This window comes from Hippopotamus amphibius, chromosome 1 (genome assembly GCF_030028045.1).
Source record: "Hippopotamus amphibius kiboko isolate mHipAmp2 chromosome 1, mHipAmp2.hap2, whole genome shotgun sequence".
In the NCBI taxonomy this organism is placed as follows: Eukaryota; Metazoa; Chordata; class Mammalia; order Artiodactyla; family Hippopotamidae; genus Hippopotamus; species Hippopotamus amphibius.
In genome coordinates, this window is record NC_080186.1 from 201,881,575 (window position 1) to 201,901,106 (window position 19,532).

The 19,532-nt window shown below is 50.0% G+C and overlaps 2 protein-coding genes across 2 annotated transcripts in view; one reads left to right on the top strand and one right to left on the bottom strand.

The window, feature by feature from the left end:
- The window catches only part of FAM172A (family with sequence similarity 172 member A), a 405,836-nt gene extending 394,864 nt beyond the window's left edge, over nucleotides 1–10,972 (top strand). The window contains exon 11 of the mRNA XM_057739283.1: nucleotides 10,373–10,972. Coding sequence (XP_057595266.1) covers nucleotides 10,373–10,509 — 137 coding nt within the window. The 3' untranslated portion in view covers nucleotides 10,510–10,972. The remainder of the gene's footprint in view (nucleotides 1–10,372) is intronic.
- Nucleotides 10,300–19,532, bottom strand: NR2F1 (nuclear receptor subfamily 2 group F member 1). The gene is made up of 3 exons (XM_057739326.1): nucleotides 18,903–19,532; nucleotides 15,945–16,472; nucleotides 10,300–10,829 (listed from the first exon to the last, which is right to left on the bottom strand). The coding sequence occupies exons 1-3, from the start codon at nucleotides 19,360–19,362 to the stop codon at nucleotides 10,549–10,551; spliced, it is 1,269 nt and encodes a 422-aa protein (XP_057595309.1). The 5' UTR covers nucleotides 19,363–19,532; the 3' UTR covers nucleotides 10,300–10,548.

Consider the following 19,532-nt stretch of genomic DNA (forward strand, 5'->3'; position numbering starts at 1 on the left):
CAACCTCCTCCCCATCCACCCACAAGCCGGCCCCCCTCAGCCTCGCAGCCTGGCCCCGGCCCACCCCGCGGCCCTCCCCGCACACACAGTGTCTTCCAAGTGATTTTCAAGTAAGAGCTGGAGAGATGAGAGGTGCGGCTTCTCCAACGCGGAGCCAGACAGGGACTTCTCATCCCCGCGGAGCGCGGCCCGGCGCAGCCAGCCCGAGGCCCGCAGAGCTTTTTATGTCAAGAAGCCACCCGGCACCCCGGGTCGGCCGCCCCTCCCCGCGGGGGCCCGCGACGCGGCGCTGCGGCATGTCACGTGCCCGCGCCCCGCGCCCCACGGAGCCCTTTGTTCGGCCCGGGTACCCACGCGCGGCCGCTGCGGCTGGGCGGTGTCGCGGCAAGGATGCTCTGGGATGACCGCGGGGCTGGCCCGGCTCGGCCTCCGCTCACCGGGACGGCCCCGAAATACCTTGGGCAAATCAAACGCTGGGCAAATCAAGATTCCCAGCACTTTGGGGGAAACGGAGCTGGGCCACCCCTCATGTTTCAAACCAAAGGCACAAAGGCGGGTGAGGGGCCCAGGGAGGGCGCGCTCCGCACAGGGGTGTAACCACTGCGCTGACTTCCCTCCTCCTTTCCATTCCGCCTCACCAGTTTCCCGTCTTTTTTTCTCTTCTCTTACCCTCTACCACGCTCAGAGACTCAGTGGGTGGGAGTGTGTGTGTGTGTGTGTAAATGTATTTGTGTGTGTGTGTGTGCAGTTAGGTGGAAATTTCGTAAGAATATGCTCGACACACAAACTCATCAGGATGGGGGAGTATGCTCTGGAGTAAATGCACTGGTGGGAGAGTTTAAGCGACTTATTTGGGAGGAAATAGGGGGTCAGATTTGGTCTAAGTGGAACATCTGCAAAACATTCAAGCAGCTTATTCAACAAAGAATCTAGCCATTTATTGTAGAAATAATAAAAAGCCACTAATGATTATGGTTCCCACCCCTTCCCCCAAAAGGCCAAATCCTAATGAAATAATTCAAAGGTAGGCCTCATTTCCTAATAGTGGAATTAAACAACAACAAAAAAGAGCCCAGCTAAACTTTCCAGCTCTGCCTTCTTAAGGGCCTGGGAACCTTGCTGAGAAATTAGGTAAATAAAAGGCGGGTTGGAATTTCTGTTGAACTCGGGCTGCAGTGCCCTGACTTGCATGAGGTTCTGCCTTGATACACAATTAAATTACAGTAAATTCCTCTTTAAATAATAAAATTTGGAAGACTCTTCAGGATTCGAAGATGTCTGGGGTGAAGTAGCTTTTAAACCGTCAGTTTTTAAATGGCTTGTGCAATGCATATGCTACCTTTAAATCCCCAAACCATTATAAATATGCTATACATCTGGGTGCCAGTTTCTCTCTCCATATTTCTTTTTAAAATGAGGAAAGCATTCATAAAAAGCTACTTGGCACACTTTATTTTAGGAAAGCAGATGTTAATTTTTTCACGTATCATTTTATGACCAAGTACATGTGTAACGTTGGAAAGCATCCAGAACGCCTCTATTATTTGCTGAATGACTGTTAGTTGAGGCATATTATCCTCAGCCTACCCATGGTATAGGTTATATCAATAAAGTAAACATCTGTGATTTTTCTTTTAAACCAGGGGAACGAGGGAGGGAAAAAAGAGAGAGAGAGAGAGTTCGGGTAGGAAGAGCACACCTGCGTTGTAGCAAATAGGATATTTATATTGTTCGATGCAAAACAAAGTCCCTCAGTCGGGCACTCGGGGATATTTACATGACGGGAGATAAAGTTGAAAGCCTTTCCCGGCGTGCCAAATGGGATTCTCCCTGTGGCCTTCTGCGTAGCAAGATAACAGGTACTGAGCGCTCCTGGCGGCGGCGGGCCTCCGCCCGCCGCACCCCCTCCGCTGCCAGCCGGCCCCAGGCCCGGCCCGAGTTGAGCCGGGCGCTCGGGCTCTAGGAATTCCCAGGCGCTGCGGAAATTTCAGCGGGGGTCTCAGCCTAGAAATCTGCTCAGGAAGCGTCCTCATTTGCCCTGCGTCGCTCGAGGACGCCGGCGCCCAGGATAAGCCAGTGGCGTGATAATTAATGGAATACAATATTTATGGTCGGATGTATTGACTCTGAGGCAAGCGCGCCGTGTAGACAGTCCGTGGGGGTCTGACAAACAGGGGGTGAGTGAACAAACATAATGACCGGAGTACTCATGTCTCTCCGGTTTACTCACTTAAACCCGAGGTATGTAACATCATGATAAATATTAATAACCACCTAGACAGCCCCGCCGTCCTCCTAAGCTCTCCCTTCCTGAGCGCTGCCCTTTACAAAAAGGCCAGAGAGGAGGTTTTTAACATAAAATGCTGCAAATATGAAAAATAGGTCACCAATAAAATTGGTCTCAGCATGGAGCGTAATTGCAACAAAGTGCCGCCGAGTAAAACCGAGGAGTGAGCTGGCTGAGGCGGCACAGTCGCCAGCCATCTGGTGTGTATTAAAAGTGCTGCTGTAAATATTGCTGAGAGCTAATGCATTATCGGCTTCTATAAGTGCACTGGGCCTGTAAGCTTTCCATATGTTAGAATATGTAGATCGAGGGAGAGTAGAGAAAGGTGTCCTATCCACCACCGGCTTCTAAAGCATTGTTTTGCCCACTATTTGTGGAATCTGGGCCCAAAAAATGTATAGAATATTCATTCCCATTCTCCTCTTACCACCCCCTTCCCTTTCCCCTCTTCCCTCCGTTTGCTTTTTCTCTTTTTCTCTAGCCCTTTCTCTCAGCTCCCTCCTTCCATCCCCTCCTCCTCTCTCCCTTCTCTCCAAGGGGATAGGACAGGCATTGCTGACGTCACTTCACATCAGTAAAAGAGAGTAACTGTTTCAGAGAGAGAGAGAAAAAATTCATCTGTTTTTCATCAGTGCTAAAGTTTTGCCTTTTTAATAGAAATGAGCTGCCCAGTCTGAGGACTCCTGTTTTGAAGCTTTGGGGGGTGGTCAAAGAGATTGGGAGCTGTTCTTCATGCCATGAGCTGAATCATCCTGTAAGCAGTTCTAATGCCAGAATCAACTCAAATGGATGAAACTAATTAAAATAAGATGCAAAGATGATGTCTTCTAGAGAAGATTTCACATCCACACCTACTAGACAACTTTTGCCAAGGAGGGTGGAGGGCTTCTGGCTCCCTGACACTTCTGCTTGGAGTCCTGGAACTTCTTCCCTTCTCCCTGGTTCCTCTCTTCGTAACTCCACCCCCCACATACTGAAACTGCCACACACAGCACAGCTAATAATTTTCCTGCTGTCACATTACTTTTCTAGGGAAAACAGTTAGAGCCCTCCTTTTCCTGATGATACCCTGCATTCAAGAATTTACTATAATTACCCCCTCATCTCCTCTGAACCGCCTCACCCCATATTCCCCACTACAAGTTTTTACTCAAATCATGTGCAAAGAAATTTCCCTACATTGTCCCCCAGATCATTTTCTCTTTCCCAAAATTGTCCTCCTTGCTTTCATTCTTCCTATTCCATGTCATCCTCCCCTTCCCCTTCCTGTCCACCTCTCCCTCTTGAGCACGCACAGTACAAACCTCCAGCACTTCCAGTGTGGATAAACCTGCTGGTCATGACAACACAAGTTCAATCAGCAAATAAATAAAACTCTTACTTTTTTTTTTGGCTGCCGGCTGCATTCCCCCTCTGGCCGTTGCCTCCTTTAATTATAGGAGCTATATTTCTTCCCTGGGAGACATTCAAGGGGATTTTTAGTTGGAAACCCGTTTCTGCTGAGTTATTTTGGAGCCAGGACCAGTGAGTGAGTGGCCCATACTCAGAGGCTTTGAGTGAAGTGCAGATTGAGACATATCGAGTTCCCTCTAAAAGGATCATTTCATGTGGGAGGTTGGACACAAAGTTTGCACTCGTGACTGGCATTCCAGTGAGAGACATGCATATTTTAAAACAACAAAGCAAGCTAGAAAGAAGGCTTAGGGGAGGGGGGGAAAACTTGGAAAGAAGTTACTAAGTGACAAACATCTGTCAACATGGGATAATTTGTACACTCCCATGTAAAACTATCTGCCTGGTTTGATGGTGTTCAAGGCACAGGATCTAGGAGAGCAAAGTGGATACATATTTATCCCTGTGAGATATGGGGGAAAGACATTTCCCCTCAAATAGGTGTAAGGTGATTAAAATTGCATAAATGAAAATTATTTTTAAATTTTTCTTAGAATAGTGGTGGCCTCTAAAATTGCTTATTTCTGATAGTTAATACAAAACTTGATCCTATTTAATTTTGAAAGACGTAGTTTAAACAACGAAGAGTGATAAAGTAACAAGCAGGATATTTATTATAGAAAATAAAATGAATTTTATCATAACAAAAAACAAAAGCAAGCCAAAGACAGAAGGGAAACCAAAAGCTCAAACAACCCCTGGTTGCTATATTCTAGAAATCTTTAACTAAAAGTACCAGCTTTACATGTGGCATGTGAGCCAAACATATAAACATCCACCTCTCTGCACGTCAACAAGGAGAAAAGGCAAAATATTTTCAGAGGATTTTCTGTCTCATTTAAGCTTGGAGTTTCAACAAGCATATTACACTTTGAGAGAGAAAAGCAAAAAAGTTTCTTTTTTTAGGAGGGAAGTTTTTAAAAGCAGAGTAAAAGATCAGGCGAGATTCTGGCATGTCTCTTTTTTCCCCCTTTCTTTCTTTCTTTCTTTCTTTTTTTTTAATACCCAGAATCTCCAACAACCACATGGAAGTTCAGGCTCCCGCTTCCACTGAGAAATCTTTTCCTCCTCCAGATCTGAAGACAAAAGGAGAGGAGGCCTGGTGGTGAGCGGGATATCTCTGTTAGTTGTCAGCGCAGGTCCATGGGTTAGGAATGCTAATGAGCCTCTTGGCCAGCTGAAGACTTGGTTCTCTCTCGCACACCCTGACGCTCACACACACTCAGGCTCATGCATGCCGACTGACAAGCACACAGACAGAGGCTCGTGCACGACCCCGTCTCTCTCCTTTTTCCTCTGAGCCCAGAGATCGATCGCTGACCCCACCGTTGGGCCAACGCTTTATTTATCTGGCTGCGCAATGATATTATCAGCCTTAAACGTTATATACAGCAAATGTCTTCCTAAATCAACACAATAGGATAGCTTGCGGAGGCCAGCCTGGTCTGTCTTAAAGAAATCCATCGCTCTCTCTCTCTCTCTTTCTCCCTCCGCTCCCTTATTGACACCCCATCTCCTTTCCAACTTTACAGCTGGGGGTATTTTTTATGTTGGACGTGGGGATTTGATCTCTTTCTATCAGCTTGGTTGGAGGAGGCCTTAGCAGACTAGGAGATGGATAGACACATTATCCACCCATCTCTGTGATCTCCATCAGGGGTTCCCTTGTCAGCCGGATCCAACTGCCTAGACCTGCTCTATTCACATGATCCGAATTTCTCAAAATTGGGGTAGAAGAGAAGGCGAGGGATGGCCAATCGAGTGTGCAACCTTGCACCGTGTTAATTGTTTTCTTTCCTCTCAATTCCATTCATAAACCTATTTTCTGCATTGCATGTTATTTCTTTGTGCTTCAAAATTGAAACCACGTGCAGCCTTCTCCCCTCAGCACACACAATAAATGCGCTGCCCCCTCCCCCAGCCCATCACACAACTATTTACATCTTGGTTACTCACACCGCGCTCTGGCCCGGGAGAAGACATTGGCCCCACGGGACTAGGTGAGGCTTTGTGAAAGCATCTCTCAAATCCGTATCTCGGGCCCCCAACTCGGGGAGAGGCTCCTGAGCTCCCCTCCCGGCCTCCTCTCACCCCCTCCTCGCACAGGTGGTTGTGGCTTACTCTGGGAGAGCTAGCCAGCCGGGAGGACATCCAGGGAGAAAGGCAGCTCTGCAGTATCCGGCCAGGCCCACCCGCTGGCCGCCCCACACCCAGGTCCGCCGGCTGCCGGGGGTCAGCGGTGGCGGCGAGCTCGCCTCCACTGGCCCCTGGGCCACGCGCCCTGGGCGCAGCAGAAACCGCGTTGGGAGCGGTCGCTCCCCTGGGAGCATTCCAGACCCAGGTCCTCCCAGGCAAAGAAGTCCCACCATAAATAAATAAATAAAGTCCAAAGAGGGGAGGGGGAGCTGGAAAATGGATTCGCTGACAAGGAGAGATAATAAATGAGAGGCGCTTTCAGATAGATATCTCAGACGTGAAATTGCGCCCAGCTGGTTGTGTAAGCAAACAAATAGTTTCATGTTAGGAACTCTCAACTTGTGGCTTGATGAATAGAACACGACAGAGGTAAATGGGTCTTTAACTCATTTAGGAATACAACTCTTTGGCTTTCTAAGTAAAAGTCCCAGTGACGCCACGGATCCTGAGCAGGCCCTCTAACAAGAGTTTTATTAGTTCCCACTTGTGTCTCCCTGAACCCTCTCCCCACGCTCTTTCATGGTTTCCCATTGCAGAAACATTCAGGTGATTTGTTCTGAGAATCGAGGCGTTTACGAGGTGATTCTGCCACTGTCGGAGATATAAGGACTGCCTACAAGTGGAGGAGAAGGAGGATTTTTTAAACATAAACTTTTGCACGCTCCAAGCAGACGAGCGCAGGTAGTCTTGGGTGCAGGGGGCTTCAGATCCCCAGCGCCCAGGAGCGCAAAGTTGGGGCGGCGGGGCTTCCAGGAGCTGACCGAGACCCTTTGAGGCTGCCAGAGACCAAGAGCCTGAACCGACCGAGGGGCAGAGTTCCGGAGGCCAAAGGTGTCCTGGTGGCCAGGAGGGAGGCGGGCCCATCCCCACCCCCGGGCTTCCGCCAGGCTTGTCGCAGGTTGGGATGTGCGTGTCGGGGCAAAGGTCATATTTTAACTCTTTTGTGCCAGTCCTTGTTCCTCCGCGGTGGATGAGGCGCAGCTATATTCCCTAGAGATTCCCGGCGGAAAGCAAGTCCCAAGACAGCCTTTTTTGATGTCTTCAGCAAAGCTTGTGGCTAAAGTAGTTTAAACCGACTTCAAAGCCCCTAAAATTCTCAACGTTTGACTTTCATATGTCACAGGTAATTTCCAGAGGGAAGTCACCTTGTGTGGGCCACAGTGCAGCTGTTAAGATGGGTTTCCTCCGGCCCTGGGTTGGGGGGGGGGGTGTCGGTTCTACCCCGCCCAGTTTTCCCAGCTCCACTCTCCTGAGTCCTCAGGGCTGCGCCCCCCAGCTGTCTGGCCCACACCTGCCAGCGGCCGCACACCCGGGTGCCAGGGCTCCCCCTGGCGCTTGGCTCGAAGATGGCTCTTTGCTTAGGGGCCTCCAAGTGGCCACCCAGGCAGAGGAGACTCCCACCTGCTCCACGCAGTCTTCTGCCCAGTGGCTCCTAGGGTCTGAGGAGGCACAGGATCCTGAGTGGGGGCAGCCTGGCCTCTACTGGTCTACTCCTCTGCACTGCAAGGAAGCCCCCAGCTGCTCAACCCTTAGCTTCCCACGCCACCGCCACTGGTCAGCTCGGCCAAGGAGCTTTTAGATGGCCAGGAGCGCAGAGACCATGCTTTCTGGTTGTGGTAAGGCTCAACCAGTGGCTTAGATGCCTGTCTCGGTTCCTAAACCTTCCCTTAGGGCAAGCAGATTCATGGGGCCGAACTGCACGCTCTGAGAATGGAAAGCTTAAAGTTGCAGACAGCCTGTCCTGCTCTTCAGGGATGCCCACATGCCCCCTGACTCCCTGTGAGGCTCCATCTCTCTGGCTGAGACATAGAGACCTCTGAAGATGACGGTCTCTCTGTGTTTGATGCAGGCAGGGACTACTCTAGCCACCAAGGAGACAGCAGAGGAGAAACCCACTGCCCGCAGACCCCAGATGGGCTGCTGAGCGCGGGAGCAGAGCATCTCTTGCTCCTCCCCAGGGCCTCCTGGTTCCTAGACCAAGCCTGTGAGGGAGTCTGTGAGGCCATAAGAAGGCCTGCTCTTCTTCCTAGGCTGTGCTGGTCACCACTGGGCTTAGAGCCAGGCTTAGAAAGGTCACTGGGACTCCCCAGGCTGCAGGTAAGGCTCCCGGCCCTTCTGAGCAAGAGCCAGGTTAACACTGTCACCTCTGGACCCGGAACAAGTGCTTCCTAAACCCTGAGCCTTGGCTTCCTGGCCAGTCCCGTGCTGGGTGCCTTGTGCTTGGGCCTCCATATTGAAATTAATTGAAAAATACGTTTCTGACCTACGAAAATGTTTATCTGTTTTCATCAGAGGGATCACACTGTAATGAATATATTTACATCTCATTTCAAGAAAGGCAGGAAAGATCTGTGAGTGCTTGGAGGCAGCTCGGCTCCCCTCCCCCGCCATGCCCCCGCAGCAGCCCAACCCACCCTAATTCCCACACTCCTGGGAAGGCTCCCTGAGACTTCCTGGGAGGCTGTCGATGGTTAAATACGAGTTCTTCCCACGCCCCTCCTGCCTTGGGTGCCCAACCTGCAAAGAAGTCAGCCTAGGCCCAAAAGCATTGCCCCTGCGTGCGGTGCAAAGGAGGAAGGCCAGGGCCGGGTGGGACCTGCTGGAAGGCAGAAGGGCCCCAGCAGCCCGAGGGGCTCCACACCCCACACACCCTATCAGTCTAGCCACCCTAGGGCTCAGGCCAGTCCCCAGGCGGACCTGCAGGGGCTTCTTCACAGAAAGAGTTTGCATTGCCCGGCTGCTCTGCACCCAGAATATTAAAACCTTAGGCGGATCAGAGCTTGTTCATGCATTTTTAAAGGGGTGGGGCCACCTAGAGACTTCTAGGCAGCAAATTGAGAGCAAAACTTTGCCGCGGATTTCTGAAAGTAAAGCTCTTGCCTCATCCATGCCTGTCTGGGGCTGGGGGAGACGGTGAGGGAAGGGGTGAAGGGGTGAAGAGGTGTTATTTTAAAAGACCTGCCTTTATTAATATGTTAAGAAAAAGCTCCCTTGGCAATATGTGTTCTCACAGCGCCAACTCGGATCCTATAAAACATTCACGCTCTGAAAGCTGTTACAGAGAGCAGCACCCCCACGCACACCCAAGGAGAGGCCTCAGTAGCAGGTTTCTGCCCTGAAAGGGCCACTAGGACTCAAATGCCGCTTCTGGAAAGAATCTGCTCCAGCCCAGCTCCTGGACTCCCAGTTCCAGGTCCACAGTCCTAAGTGCCACAGAGGGGCCCTTCCAGACACCCAGCAGAGTCGAGGGCCCTCCAGGGAACTCCTGTCACAGGATCTGGAGTGAAGGGCAAACCATAGCCAGCTCTTTAGTGGGTCACAGCGAGAGCAAAGCCAGGGCTCGCAGCTGAATCCCCAACTCTCTTCCCAGAGCTGGGAAGAGGCTGACCCTCCAGTCACAGGCAAGGCGCAGAGGCATCAGAGTGGCCCTCTCCACCGCAACACTCCATGTCCAGGGCTCCCTGCCTCTCCAGCCAGGCAAGTTCCCACCTGCAGATACTGAAGCAGGCAGTGCAGAAACTCGACCCCGAGGGACCAGGCCTGCCCCAGCCTCTCGGCCAGCTGTGCACTGGCTGCCCACCACCTACAAGGTCACAATGGCTGCGGCTGGCACGGAAGTGCCCTGCCCTCCCTGCCCACTCTGTCCCATGCCGAGCCTGGGCTTCTGAATTTACAAAACCAAAGCAGCTGCTAGGTTTTAGGAAATAAATCTAGCCAACTTGGTAACGGACCTTAAAAGTTTCCCCCCTCACCCCCCATTCTAATAATAATTGGAGTGGAAATTAATTGGAGGGTTCTCTTGTACTGATGACATCTGTCAAGTAAGCAGACACGTGGGTTTTGCTAAATTCTTTTATTTTTTGTTTAAATTTTCACTTCAATTTTAATTCTTGAAGAACAGCTTCGACAACATATATCGCACTCATTATAAGAAGCAAAGGGTTATATCAAAAATTATTAGTATAGAATCACAGGAAATCTGGTTTGGAACCAGAAAAAAATACAAAACAGATATAGATACATAGACACAGGACAATTTTTTATAATTATTTGGAAAATGTTATTTTCCCCTAATTCTTGTTTCTTTTTTATGTGCATACGATGTTTAAATTTTACAAAAAAATGAAAATAAAGACTAGTATTTTACAAAATGAATAACAATGTTTGTGTGTGTGTGTGTGTGCGCGCATGTGTGTTTCTACATAGGATTCGGTCCATTTCCATATGTGTTGTTTTCTGTACAGAATATATCCACATCCGTCCACAATAAATCCTGGAAGGTCCATTAGTCTCCTTCTGTTTTATTAAAATTTTCATGGTCCTCTCTTCCAAAACTGTTTTTCTTTTTCTCATCAGACACAAGGTCTTTTTTCTTTCCTTTCCAACGTGTTCACAGATCTGATACTAAAAAGAGTCTCTTTTTCTCCTGGTTTGCAGCTCGGGTTGCATTTCTGCACGGTGGGCTGCTCTTGTCGCCCCGGCCCTCCTCCCGCCCCTGCCCAGCCCACCGCACCCTGCATCGGCCGCCTGGTGTCCCCGCGGCATTGGAGTCCACGGCCCCGCCAGTCCTGTGAGTCTCTAGGGGGTGGGGGCAGGTGGGAAGTGCCCAAGGTCTAGGAGCACTGGATAGACATGTAAGGCCAGTTGAAGCTGCTCCCAGACAGTAACATATCGCGGATGAGAGTTTCGATGGGGGTTTTACCTACCAAACGGACGAAGAAGAGCTGCTCGATGACCGAGGAGGATACGGTGCGCAGCGAGGGCAGTCGCAGTAGCAGTTTGCCGAAGCGGCTGGGCTGGTTAGGGTATTGGCTCCTCACGTACTCCTCCAGCGCGCACTGCGACTTCTCCTGCAGGCTCTCGATGTGGGCGGCATCCGACAGGCCACAGGCATCTGCCCGAGCAGCCACAGGAAGGAGAGACAAGGGGAGAGGGCACACGGTTAGGTCAGCGAACTGCAAAGTCACAAACATCAAGCCATTAATTCTTTTCTTCTTTTAAGGAGCCGAGGGGAAAAAATAGAAATAGAAGGAAAAAGAAAAGAAATCCTCCCCTCCATGCCTCCCGACTCCTTCTTCACCATTTCCTTCCTCCAGCCCCCAACACAAATAAAAATAAATCAAACCCCCACCAAGCCTAGGGGAGCTGGAGAGAGAAGCACACACTTGCAGAGGCAGCAACCTCTCTAGTCCCTTTGTTTTTCCTCTTTCGCCTTTGGATTAAATAATGTACGATGCTGGAGCCATGTTTGCTATACATAGCAACCTGCCCTCCACCTGCAGGGGAGCATCTTTTCTGCTGTGCTCACTAAAGGGAGGACTTTTTCCCCCTTTGCCTGCCCCTGACTTTGGGGTCTTCAGGAGCCCTGAAGAAATATGCAGCCTGGAAGCAGTTCTAAAACGCTTCTTGGAGTTGCCCTCTCAAATCCAAACGACCCCAAGCAGAAACCTCAAGGAGAACCTAGATTGTATAGTGAACAGACACATGGGAGGGGATAAGAAATCCTAGGCTGGCAGTGCCTGGAATCAGATCAAGCTCATGCTTTAGCAATATAGGATTTGCAATCCACTATCTATGCAAGCAAGTACTCTGCAGCAAATCCTTAGTGAGGGTGAACACGTCTATCTGTGCCTTAGATCAAGTAATTGAAAATTGGTCACATCTCTGTAAGCTCTATAATAATCAGAAGGAATATGGCTCAGTTACTCCAGGCTGCAGAAAGGAGACAACTTCAGCGATCAGACGCAAAGCTGGGCTGGAGGCAGCTGCTGCTGCTGCTTTAGAACTGGGAGGTGGGGAGTTGAGGGAGGATATGGGGAGATAGGCTTCCTGTGGCAGGCTTAAGGAGAAAAATGCACCTATATACAATGAAACATCTCAAAACCTATGTGTTTAATCTTACATCAACCAAGCGCTCTTCTTGGTCTACAAAAAATATTTCAAGACAGCAGTTTATCCTGTATCAACTAACTAGAGGCAAGCAAATAGAGGGGAAGGTGGAATCAGAGGAATGAAGTGAAGGCTTCCTCTCCTAGTTCAAACACCCATGTTGTTTCTTGTATTAATAATAAATATTTAAAAAACAGGAAGATCACAGAGGAGCCCTTAGCCAGTCAGGAGGTTGACTAGAGATCAAAGGCAGAGTTTGCTAATATATAGATCTGGGAAGAAATTCGTGCGTGGCAATGCCCCCAAAAGGACATTGTATAATTGTGAATGGGCAAGTGTGACCCTAAGAAGACACAGCAAATGATTCAAAGAGAAACCTGTGTCTGCTGAGTTTCTGAGCTTTATGTCTCTGTTTCAAGAACCGGGATTTACAAAGCATTCTAACACCTTCATCTACAAGGCTATGGCCTTGAGCAAAAACACAAATAAAACTAGTGATAATTCAAGAACTTCTGAGGCAGGTCTCCTTTGACCCCAGATCCAGATTGGGGTCCTCTCAGATGTCTAATTACTCTAGCCAGCCATTTGGGTGCCTCCACACTAGCCTGACTTGGGAAGTCAGTGAGATTTTATGGCTAGCAGAGTGAGGGCAGGAGCACTTTGGGGCTTTGATACTTAGAGAAGGGACCCCGAGGTCTGCCTTTGGCTTTCCTTGCTAACCTGGTCCTACTGAATGACCACCATGCAGACTCATATTTACATATATATCTTGCTTTACATGCATTATCTGCCATTTATGCCACAGGATCCCTTTCAGCCTCAGAGAATGCAGTATGAAAGGGACCCACTGATACCCCAGCAGATTTTTTTAAAGATCCATATGGCATCTCTTCAGGTTTGTAAAATATTTATCTGATATTACACTTAGGGCACCCAGAGTGCAAGGTCACTACCCTTCCCCCACCTAGGCTACTCCAAGGGAGAGAAGTCCAGGAAAGGCATGCCTGGCCCCTGTGTTGGCTGCGTCCAGTTCTTTCCTCCTCTGAAGGCAGAATGCCTGTAGCTGTGCCCCTCTGCAAAGTGCCAGCGGCCAGCCCTGTGACCTCCCTCGGGCAGGAGCTGGTTTGGACCTGCCTTCCCACTCTGGATATTCATTCTTACAACAGAATATTCTGCAACAGAATTGCCCCAACTGTGGACCAACAGTATGAGCTCTCAGATCAATTGGGTGGTTGTGGTGGCAAAACTAGGTGAGCAGGGGCTCTGATGCTGCAGTACATATTTACACTCCATGAGTTATACCCCAGATAAGAAAGGGAGGTAGAACGTGCAAAATCCACATCTCACTTTTTATATAGTAGTGTCAGTGTGGGAACCCTCGATATTTCTTCTACAGTATATGGAAAAGAAATTATGTAAATAAATAAACATTACCGCTCAGGCCCTCCCAGCTTAGCCTTTGTAGTGTAGAGAATGTATTTCATGTTGTGCATTCACCAGAGTTTAGTGTTCAGGAAATATAGATGTAATCAGCTGCCATAACTAGAAATCAAAGTTATTATTGTGTTGAAAATGGATTTATTGTATTTATGTTAACTAGATGGCTCCTTTCATGGCAAGTCTCATTTATTTGAGAGAATATTTAGGTGTATGAATTAATGAATTTTTTTTTAAAAAGTAAGTTCAGGTCACGACCTAGTCTTTGGATGCTGTCCAGAATATTAAGGATTAAACATACCATCCGGAGGCCAAATGTGAAAACCACCACAGGGAACCCCCGTGCCAGCTTCACATGCTTAGCCGGAGTAAACCTCGTTAGACAATATGTCTAAAACTGTCTTTTCCATCATTCAAAGTTTGCTTAAAAGTTGGATGACTTTGAGAAGGCTTCCCATGAATTCCCTTCTGGCTAGCAATCAAAACAAGTTTAGTCAAAAGTGGAAATGTGTTGTATGGAGGAGGGGGGTGAATTACTACTGACAGCTCTATTTTCATTTTCGGATATTCTTCTTGCAATTTTTCCAACAAAATAATGTTATTGTTCACTTCTGGGCCTCCCTTGCACCTTGAAGACTTGGTTTAAGAAACAGCTTTGGGAAAACTTTTTTTTTTCAGGAACATTTTTCACAGGGACATTTTATGGAAAGTTGAAAGAAAAGCATGAATAATTCCACAATCTTCCCTGCAGCCTGCACAATCCTCGCCTCTCTCTGGGAAAGGGCAGGAGATCAGCAAAGTCAAGGGGGTTCAAAGAACCTTGATGGGGGGGGACAAGGAAAAGGGAGGGAGACTTTTCTTGAGAAGACCTCTGTCCAGCTCCAAGTCACATTTCTGCTTCAAGACACCTCACTGGATGAGATTTTAAAACCCCAGCTTCCCTGACACTGGCTTGCTTCCTGATTAATTTGGCTAAAGAGCTGGGTAGTGGAGAGCCAGCCAGGCCCCAGGCCTGCCAGAGCTAAAGCAGCCGGGTCGCTGCTTCCCAAGCTCTTTGTCACTTTTGAAAAACACGTTTCCATCAAGAAGACTTATTAAGATAAAATGCATTCAAACACCGAGGAGGCTATTCAATAAATCTTCCATTTGTTTTAAGGTTCACACTTTATCCTCTTGCAAAGAATAACTCCCTCTCCCACTAGCAGACCTGCATTTGCACTGAGAGTAAAAGGGGGGCAGTCCAAGTCCATGGCTCAGGCCACCCTGCATACAAATGAGATGCTCTTGTCTAAATAAATTATCTGCTGTTCAGATCGATATTAATACTACATTTGCTACATTACAATATTGTGCAAATTTAAGAGTCATTTTAATACAATGTAAATACGATTCTTCACGCATGAAAGCCAGGAAATATTGATAGATTATACCACTGCTTACTGTTCAACAAGGCCTTGGGAAAGGGGTTTTGCCATCTCTGCTCAAGAATGGTTTTAATTTGGCCTTTGCAGGTCCTGGCTCTAGGATAGATTTATTAGGATGGTTTATTTGTTCTCTGAATGGAGGAATTAAAAACAATAGCGCCAATAACGGTGGTAAAAAGGCAGCTAACCCTACTCACAGTGGGCAAGGCCTGAGACCCAGTCTGAGCAGCTCTGTTCCCCACCAGCGTCCTTTCTGGCTTTGTTTATATTTCCCCCCATTACCTGCTGTCCTGGGTGTTTATATGTTTCCCTCTTGCAGGTTACAATAATAAAAAGGGGGGCAGTGTTCTCAGAGGCTCAGACCAGAGCCTTCAAAGGCAACGTTAATGCACTTTCCTGGAAGTTAATTTAAACCATCTATCATAAGAGAAATTGTTAACATGCATGTTACCACTGCCTACATTTAATTTGATATTTTTAAGTCACTCTGTTAAATTTCCAATGTTCGTGCGTTTTGCATGGCTATGAGATTTATCTCTGGGGCGGGAATCCTCCCATACTTGCGGGTTCTACAGTATTGCTTTTGTTTTTTATCTTTCTTGTTTAGATCGAATCCGTTTTTTACGACCCTCAATAACCTCAGCAACTGCAAACATGAATGGTTTCCGATAAGGGAAAATCAGGCAGCAATAAAGCGGGATTATTTATGATTTATTTGCCCGTATTCTTCTCTTTCCACTTCTCTGTGTGTGTCTCACTGTCGGGAAACTCAGCCAGGGAGCGTGCCACACACAGGAGAAAGCCACATTCCCACGTTCTCTTCCTTCCCTCTCCTCCCCCAGAAACGCTGAGCTCCGGCACACACGCACACGCACATCGCACACACATGCACACCGCACACACGCGCAGCCAGACGGATCCACGGCACCGCCTCCCCGCCCCCCCCCCCCCCCGCCCCAGCCAGACACGCGCCCGCCGCCGCCGCCGCGGCCCCGCGCGGGGCTCCAGGCCGCCAGGCCGGGCCACCTAGCCGCCCGCAGCCGCGCCGCCTCGGCTCCCGCACCGCCGCGCTCCCAAGATGGCAGCGGCGCCGCCGGCCGCTTCCCCGCGCGGGGGCCGCAGGTCCCGGCCAGGCCTGAGGTCGGCGAGGGCCCGGGCGCGCCGGGCGCCGCGGAGCGGCGCGGGAGGCCGGGCCCGAGCGGAGCGGGGCCTGCGGGCGCTCCCGGCGCGGCCTGCCCTCCCAGTGGCCGCAGCCTCACCTGACGTGAACAGCACAATGGCTTTGAGGCAGCTGTACTCGGCCGAGTCGACGTGCAGCGCCTTGAGCTTCTCCACCTGCTCCTGGAAGATGCGGATGTGGTCCATGAAGGCCACGACGCGGTCGGCGGACATGGGCGAGGCGTGCAGGCCGGCGGCGGCCAGCAGCGGCGCCACGTGCAGCGGCATGGAGCACTGGGCTGCGTTGAGCACGAACAGCTCGCTCCAGGTCAGGCGTAGGAGGGACACCTGGTCGGTGATCTGCAGATCCGGGAAGAAGGGGATGTTGCGGGCCCACTCGACGGCGCTGAAGAGCAGGCGCGCGGCCAGCTCGCAGATGTTCTCGATGCCCATGATGTTGTTGGGCTGCATGCATTGGCTGCCGTAGCGCGACGTGGGGTAGGGCTCCGCGCGCAGCAGCAGCGAGATGTAGCCGGACAGGTAGCAGTGGCCGTTGAGGGGGTCCCCGTTGGTGAGTGCGTACTGGCCTGGATTGGGTTGAGTTGGAGGCATTCTTCCTCGCTGAACCGCTGACAAAAAGAAAGAGAGAAAAGAGGCAATGTGCATCCAGGGGGCTTGCAAACATCCCGTGCCGCAGCGCACCCGACACAATGCGGAGGCTCTTCCCGCAGCCACAAGCGCCCGGAGCATCTTCGTTGGCGTTCGCTCTCTCTCACAGCCCACACCCGGAGGAAATCTGGGGTGAAGCCCTCCAGCTCCGCGGCCCAGTATGCCCAGCCATATCCTGCGCCCCTGACCACCCCAGCCCTGCCAGAACTAGGCCTGACCTAAGGGCCCCCAGCCAGGCATGGCCAAGAAAGTGCCACCCAACCCCTCGACCACCACCAAGTCACACAGATTAATGAAATCCCACTCACCCCTCCAGAAGGAACCAAACAAAGGTGAAACAAAAACAAAAACAGGCGAAACCAGAGAAAGGTGGTTCTAGGCAAATGCCTAGCTGCCTCTTCATTTGCAAGCAAGCAGGTTTTGCTCAAAATGTTTCCATATTCTCTAAAAATACTATGGAATTATCCTTAAAATAGATACAAGTTACATACCCTACTAACCACTTACAACTTTTGAATAGAAAACAAGTAATCCTGCACCCCTCCCCTATCCCCTCCTCCCCATCGCCCCACACAAAGTTCTCACTGTTAAAAGCAACAGAAAATTGAAAAAAAAATTCAAGAAAAAAGTTGAACTTACAGTAGCCAAACATTATTGAAAAAAGTGGAAAATATAATTAATGTCTGTCCTGTGCGGTGCTACTGCAACCTGCAGCCAGCTTTTGCCCAGTGAATGCACGAGCTTGCAACTGCAAAAACACTGGATTCATTAACCATCTGAATGCAAAACGTAAGCATGCTTTGAGTTCTTAAAGCTGACCAAAGTTTTTTTTTTTTTTTTTTTAATGTGTATGTTTTACCTCAACAGTGCCAGCGTTTTAAATTGCCATGTAAACAAAGACAACTTTAGGAAAAGTTAGGGCTACTGAACTCTCCCCCCAACAAATTAATATAGATATGTCCATGTACACGTAGCTATCTTATTTCAGGTTGTACACTATTTTCTTAAGTTTGCGTTGATTCTAATTTTAATGCAAGCCCCAGTGCAATTTAAGCTATTGAAACATAACGGCTAGAATACTTTTTTTCTAATTATAGTTTTGAACTTGGCACTTATTTTTCAATTAAATGAGAGTACAATTCAAAGTTTTTTTTTTTTTTCCAAATGCCTATAAAATCTCCCTGGAGCTAGAAATGAAGTCGTCATATTTGCCTGCTTCTTGAGATCTGAAGGAATTCAATTTCTTTTCTTGTGGCATATAAAATATAATTTTAAAGTCAATTACAAGAAGGAGTAATCTGCATTCTGCAAAATTGACTGGTTTGCTAATTTGACTATAAGACATCTTTAATGATTGTCAGGAGATAAACTTTAACTGTAAATGGCTAGATATATTTATAAGAAAAGTGCTGCATCTCTTGCCACATGAACATGAAGCATATCTAAATACAAGATCAAAAGTTGTGTTAAAAGAAACCAAAGCCATACAACACAGGGATTAAATGATGTGGAAGCTCATGCCAGCTGCAGTATATGCATTATAGCCAAATCAGAAGGATCGGTAAATGCCGTTGTAAATTGTAATTTGTATGCAGTATTTAAGCAGAGGGTGGAGTTTGATGAAGAAATAAAATGAGTATCATGCTTTAAAAAAAATAACAGAACTATGAAAGCACGGTTCAGTCACAAACTTTCCTTTGAAAGTAGAGGGGTGAAAACAAGGCCACAGCTCTGGAGGAGGCGGCCCCAGCTCAGTGAAGAGTAGAGGGAACCAGTGAACAGGCCAGAAGCCCCCTTTCCCCCCTAATTAGACCTACAAGTGCAATAAATCTCACTCCTCTTTTTCCAAGCTAAGCTTCCAAAAGGATGATGCAGTAATGAATCTGTGGTTCAGAGTACTCCAGTCTCCAGCCCTCCCCCATTTTAAATAAAGGGCATGAAGAGGTGGAGGGGACAGTGGAATGAAAAAACACAGAGGCAGAGTTTTCTGGGGGAAATAAGCACCCCTCCCCAAGTTCATGCCAGCCCAGCCCCAGGCATCCTCACGCACACGCGGGAAAGAGACACACACCGAGCACATCCAAGACAGAGGGAGGGGATTTTTAAGCCACAGCTCACGATCCCAGGGACACAATCCTGAGCAGGCAGCGGGCGGGGTGGAGGGAGCCGGGGAGAGGAGAGCAGGCCAGGAGGGGGAGGCAGCGGCAGCGAGCTGGTGGGGGGGGGGGGGAGACGCCGGGGGAGGAAGGCAGCGGGGACAGGGGAAGCTGGGACGCGCCGGGACCTCAGGAGCCCCAGCCCCATACAGCAGCCACCCCCGCGAGAGAGAAAGAAAGAGGGCCGGGGAGGCGGGCGAAGCTCAGGGAGAGAAGCACAGAAGAAATATTCACCTTCCCGCCTCATGCCCACTTTGAGGCACTTCTTGAGGCGGCAGTATTGGCACTGGTTGCGGTGGTGCTGGTCGATGGGACAGTTCCTGTTGGCACGGCATGTGTAAGTTAAGTTCCTGCGGACGCTCCTCTTGAAGAAACTTTTGCAGCCCTCGCAGGTGAATTGGCCGTAGTGCTTGCCGCTCGACTTGTCCCCGCACACCACGCACTCGATGTGCTGCTGGCTCTGGCCCGAGCCGGGCGGGCCCTGGCCCTTGTCCCCCGCCGTGCCGGGGGTGGCGGGCGCTCCGGGCTGGCCCGGGGTCTGCGGCGTGTGCGGCGCGCCCGAGCCCGCCTGCTGTTGCTGCTCGCCGGCGCCGCCGCCGCCGCGGGCCGCCTGCGCTGCGGGGTTGGGGCCGCCGGGGTTGCCCCCGGCCACGTCGTCCTGCGGATCTCGCCAGCTGCTAACTACCATTGCCATATCTTTGGGCCCGGGGAGCGCTGGGGGGAGCCGAGCTGCTCGCCGAGGCCCGCGGGGCGCGCGGGCGCGCTGGGAGGGGAAGGGGAAGGGGAAGGGGGGAGGGGGAGGGGGCGGGGGGCCCGCCCGGCGCCCCGGGGTCGCGGGAGCCGAGCCGGAGCCGGGCACCGGCC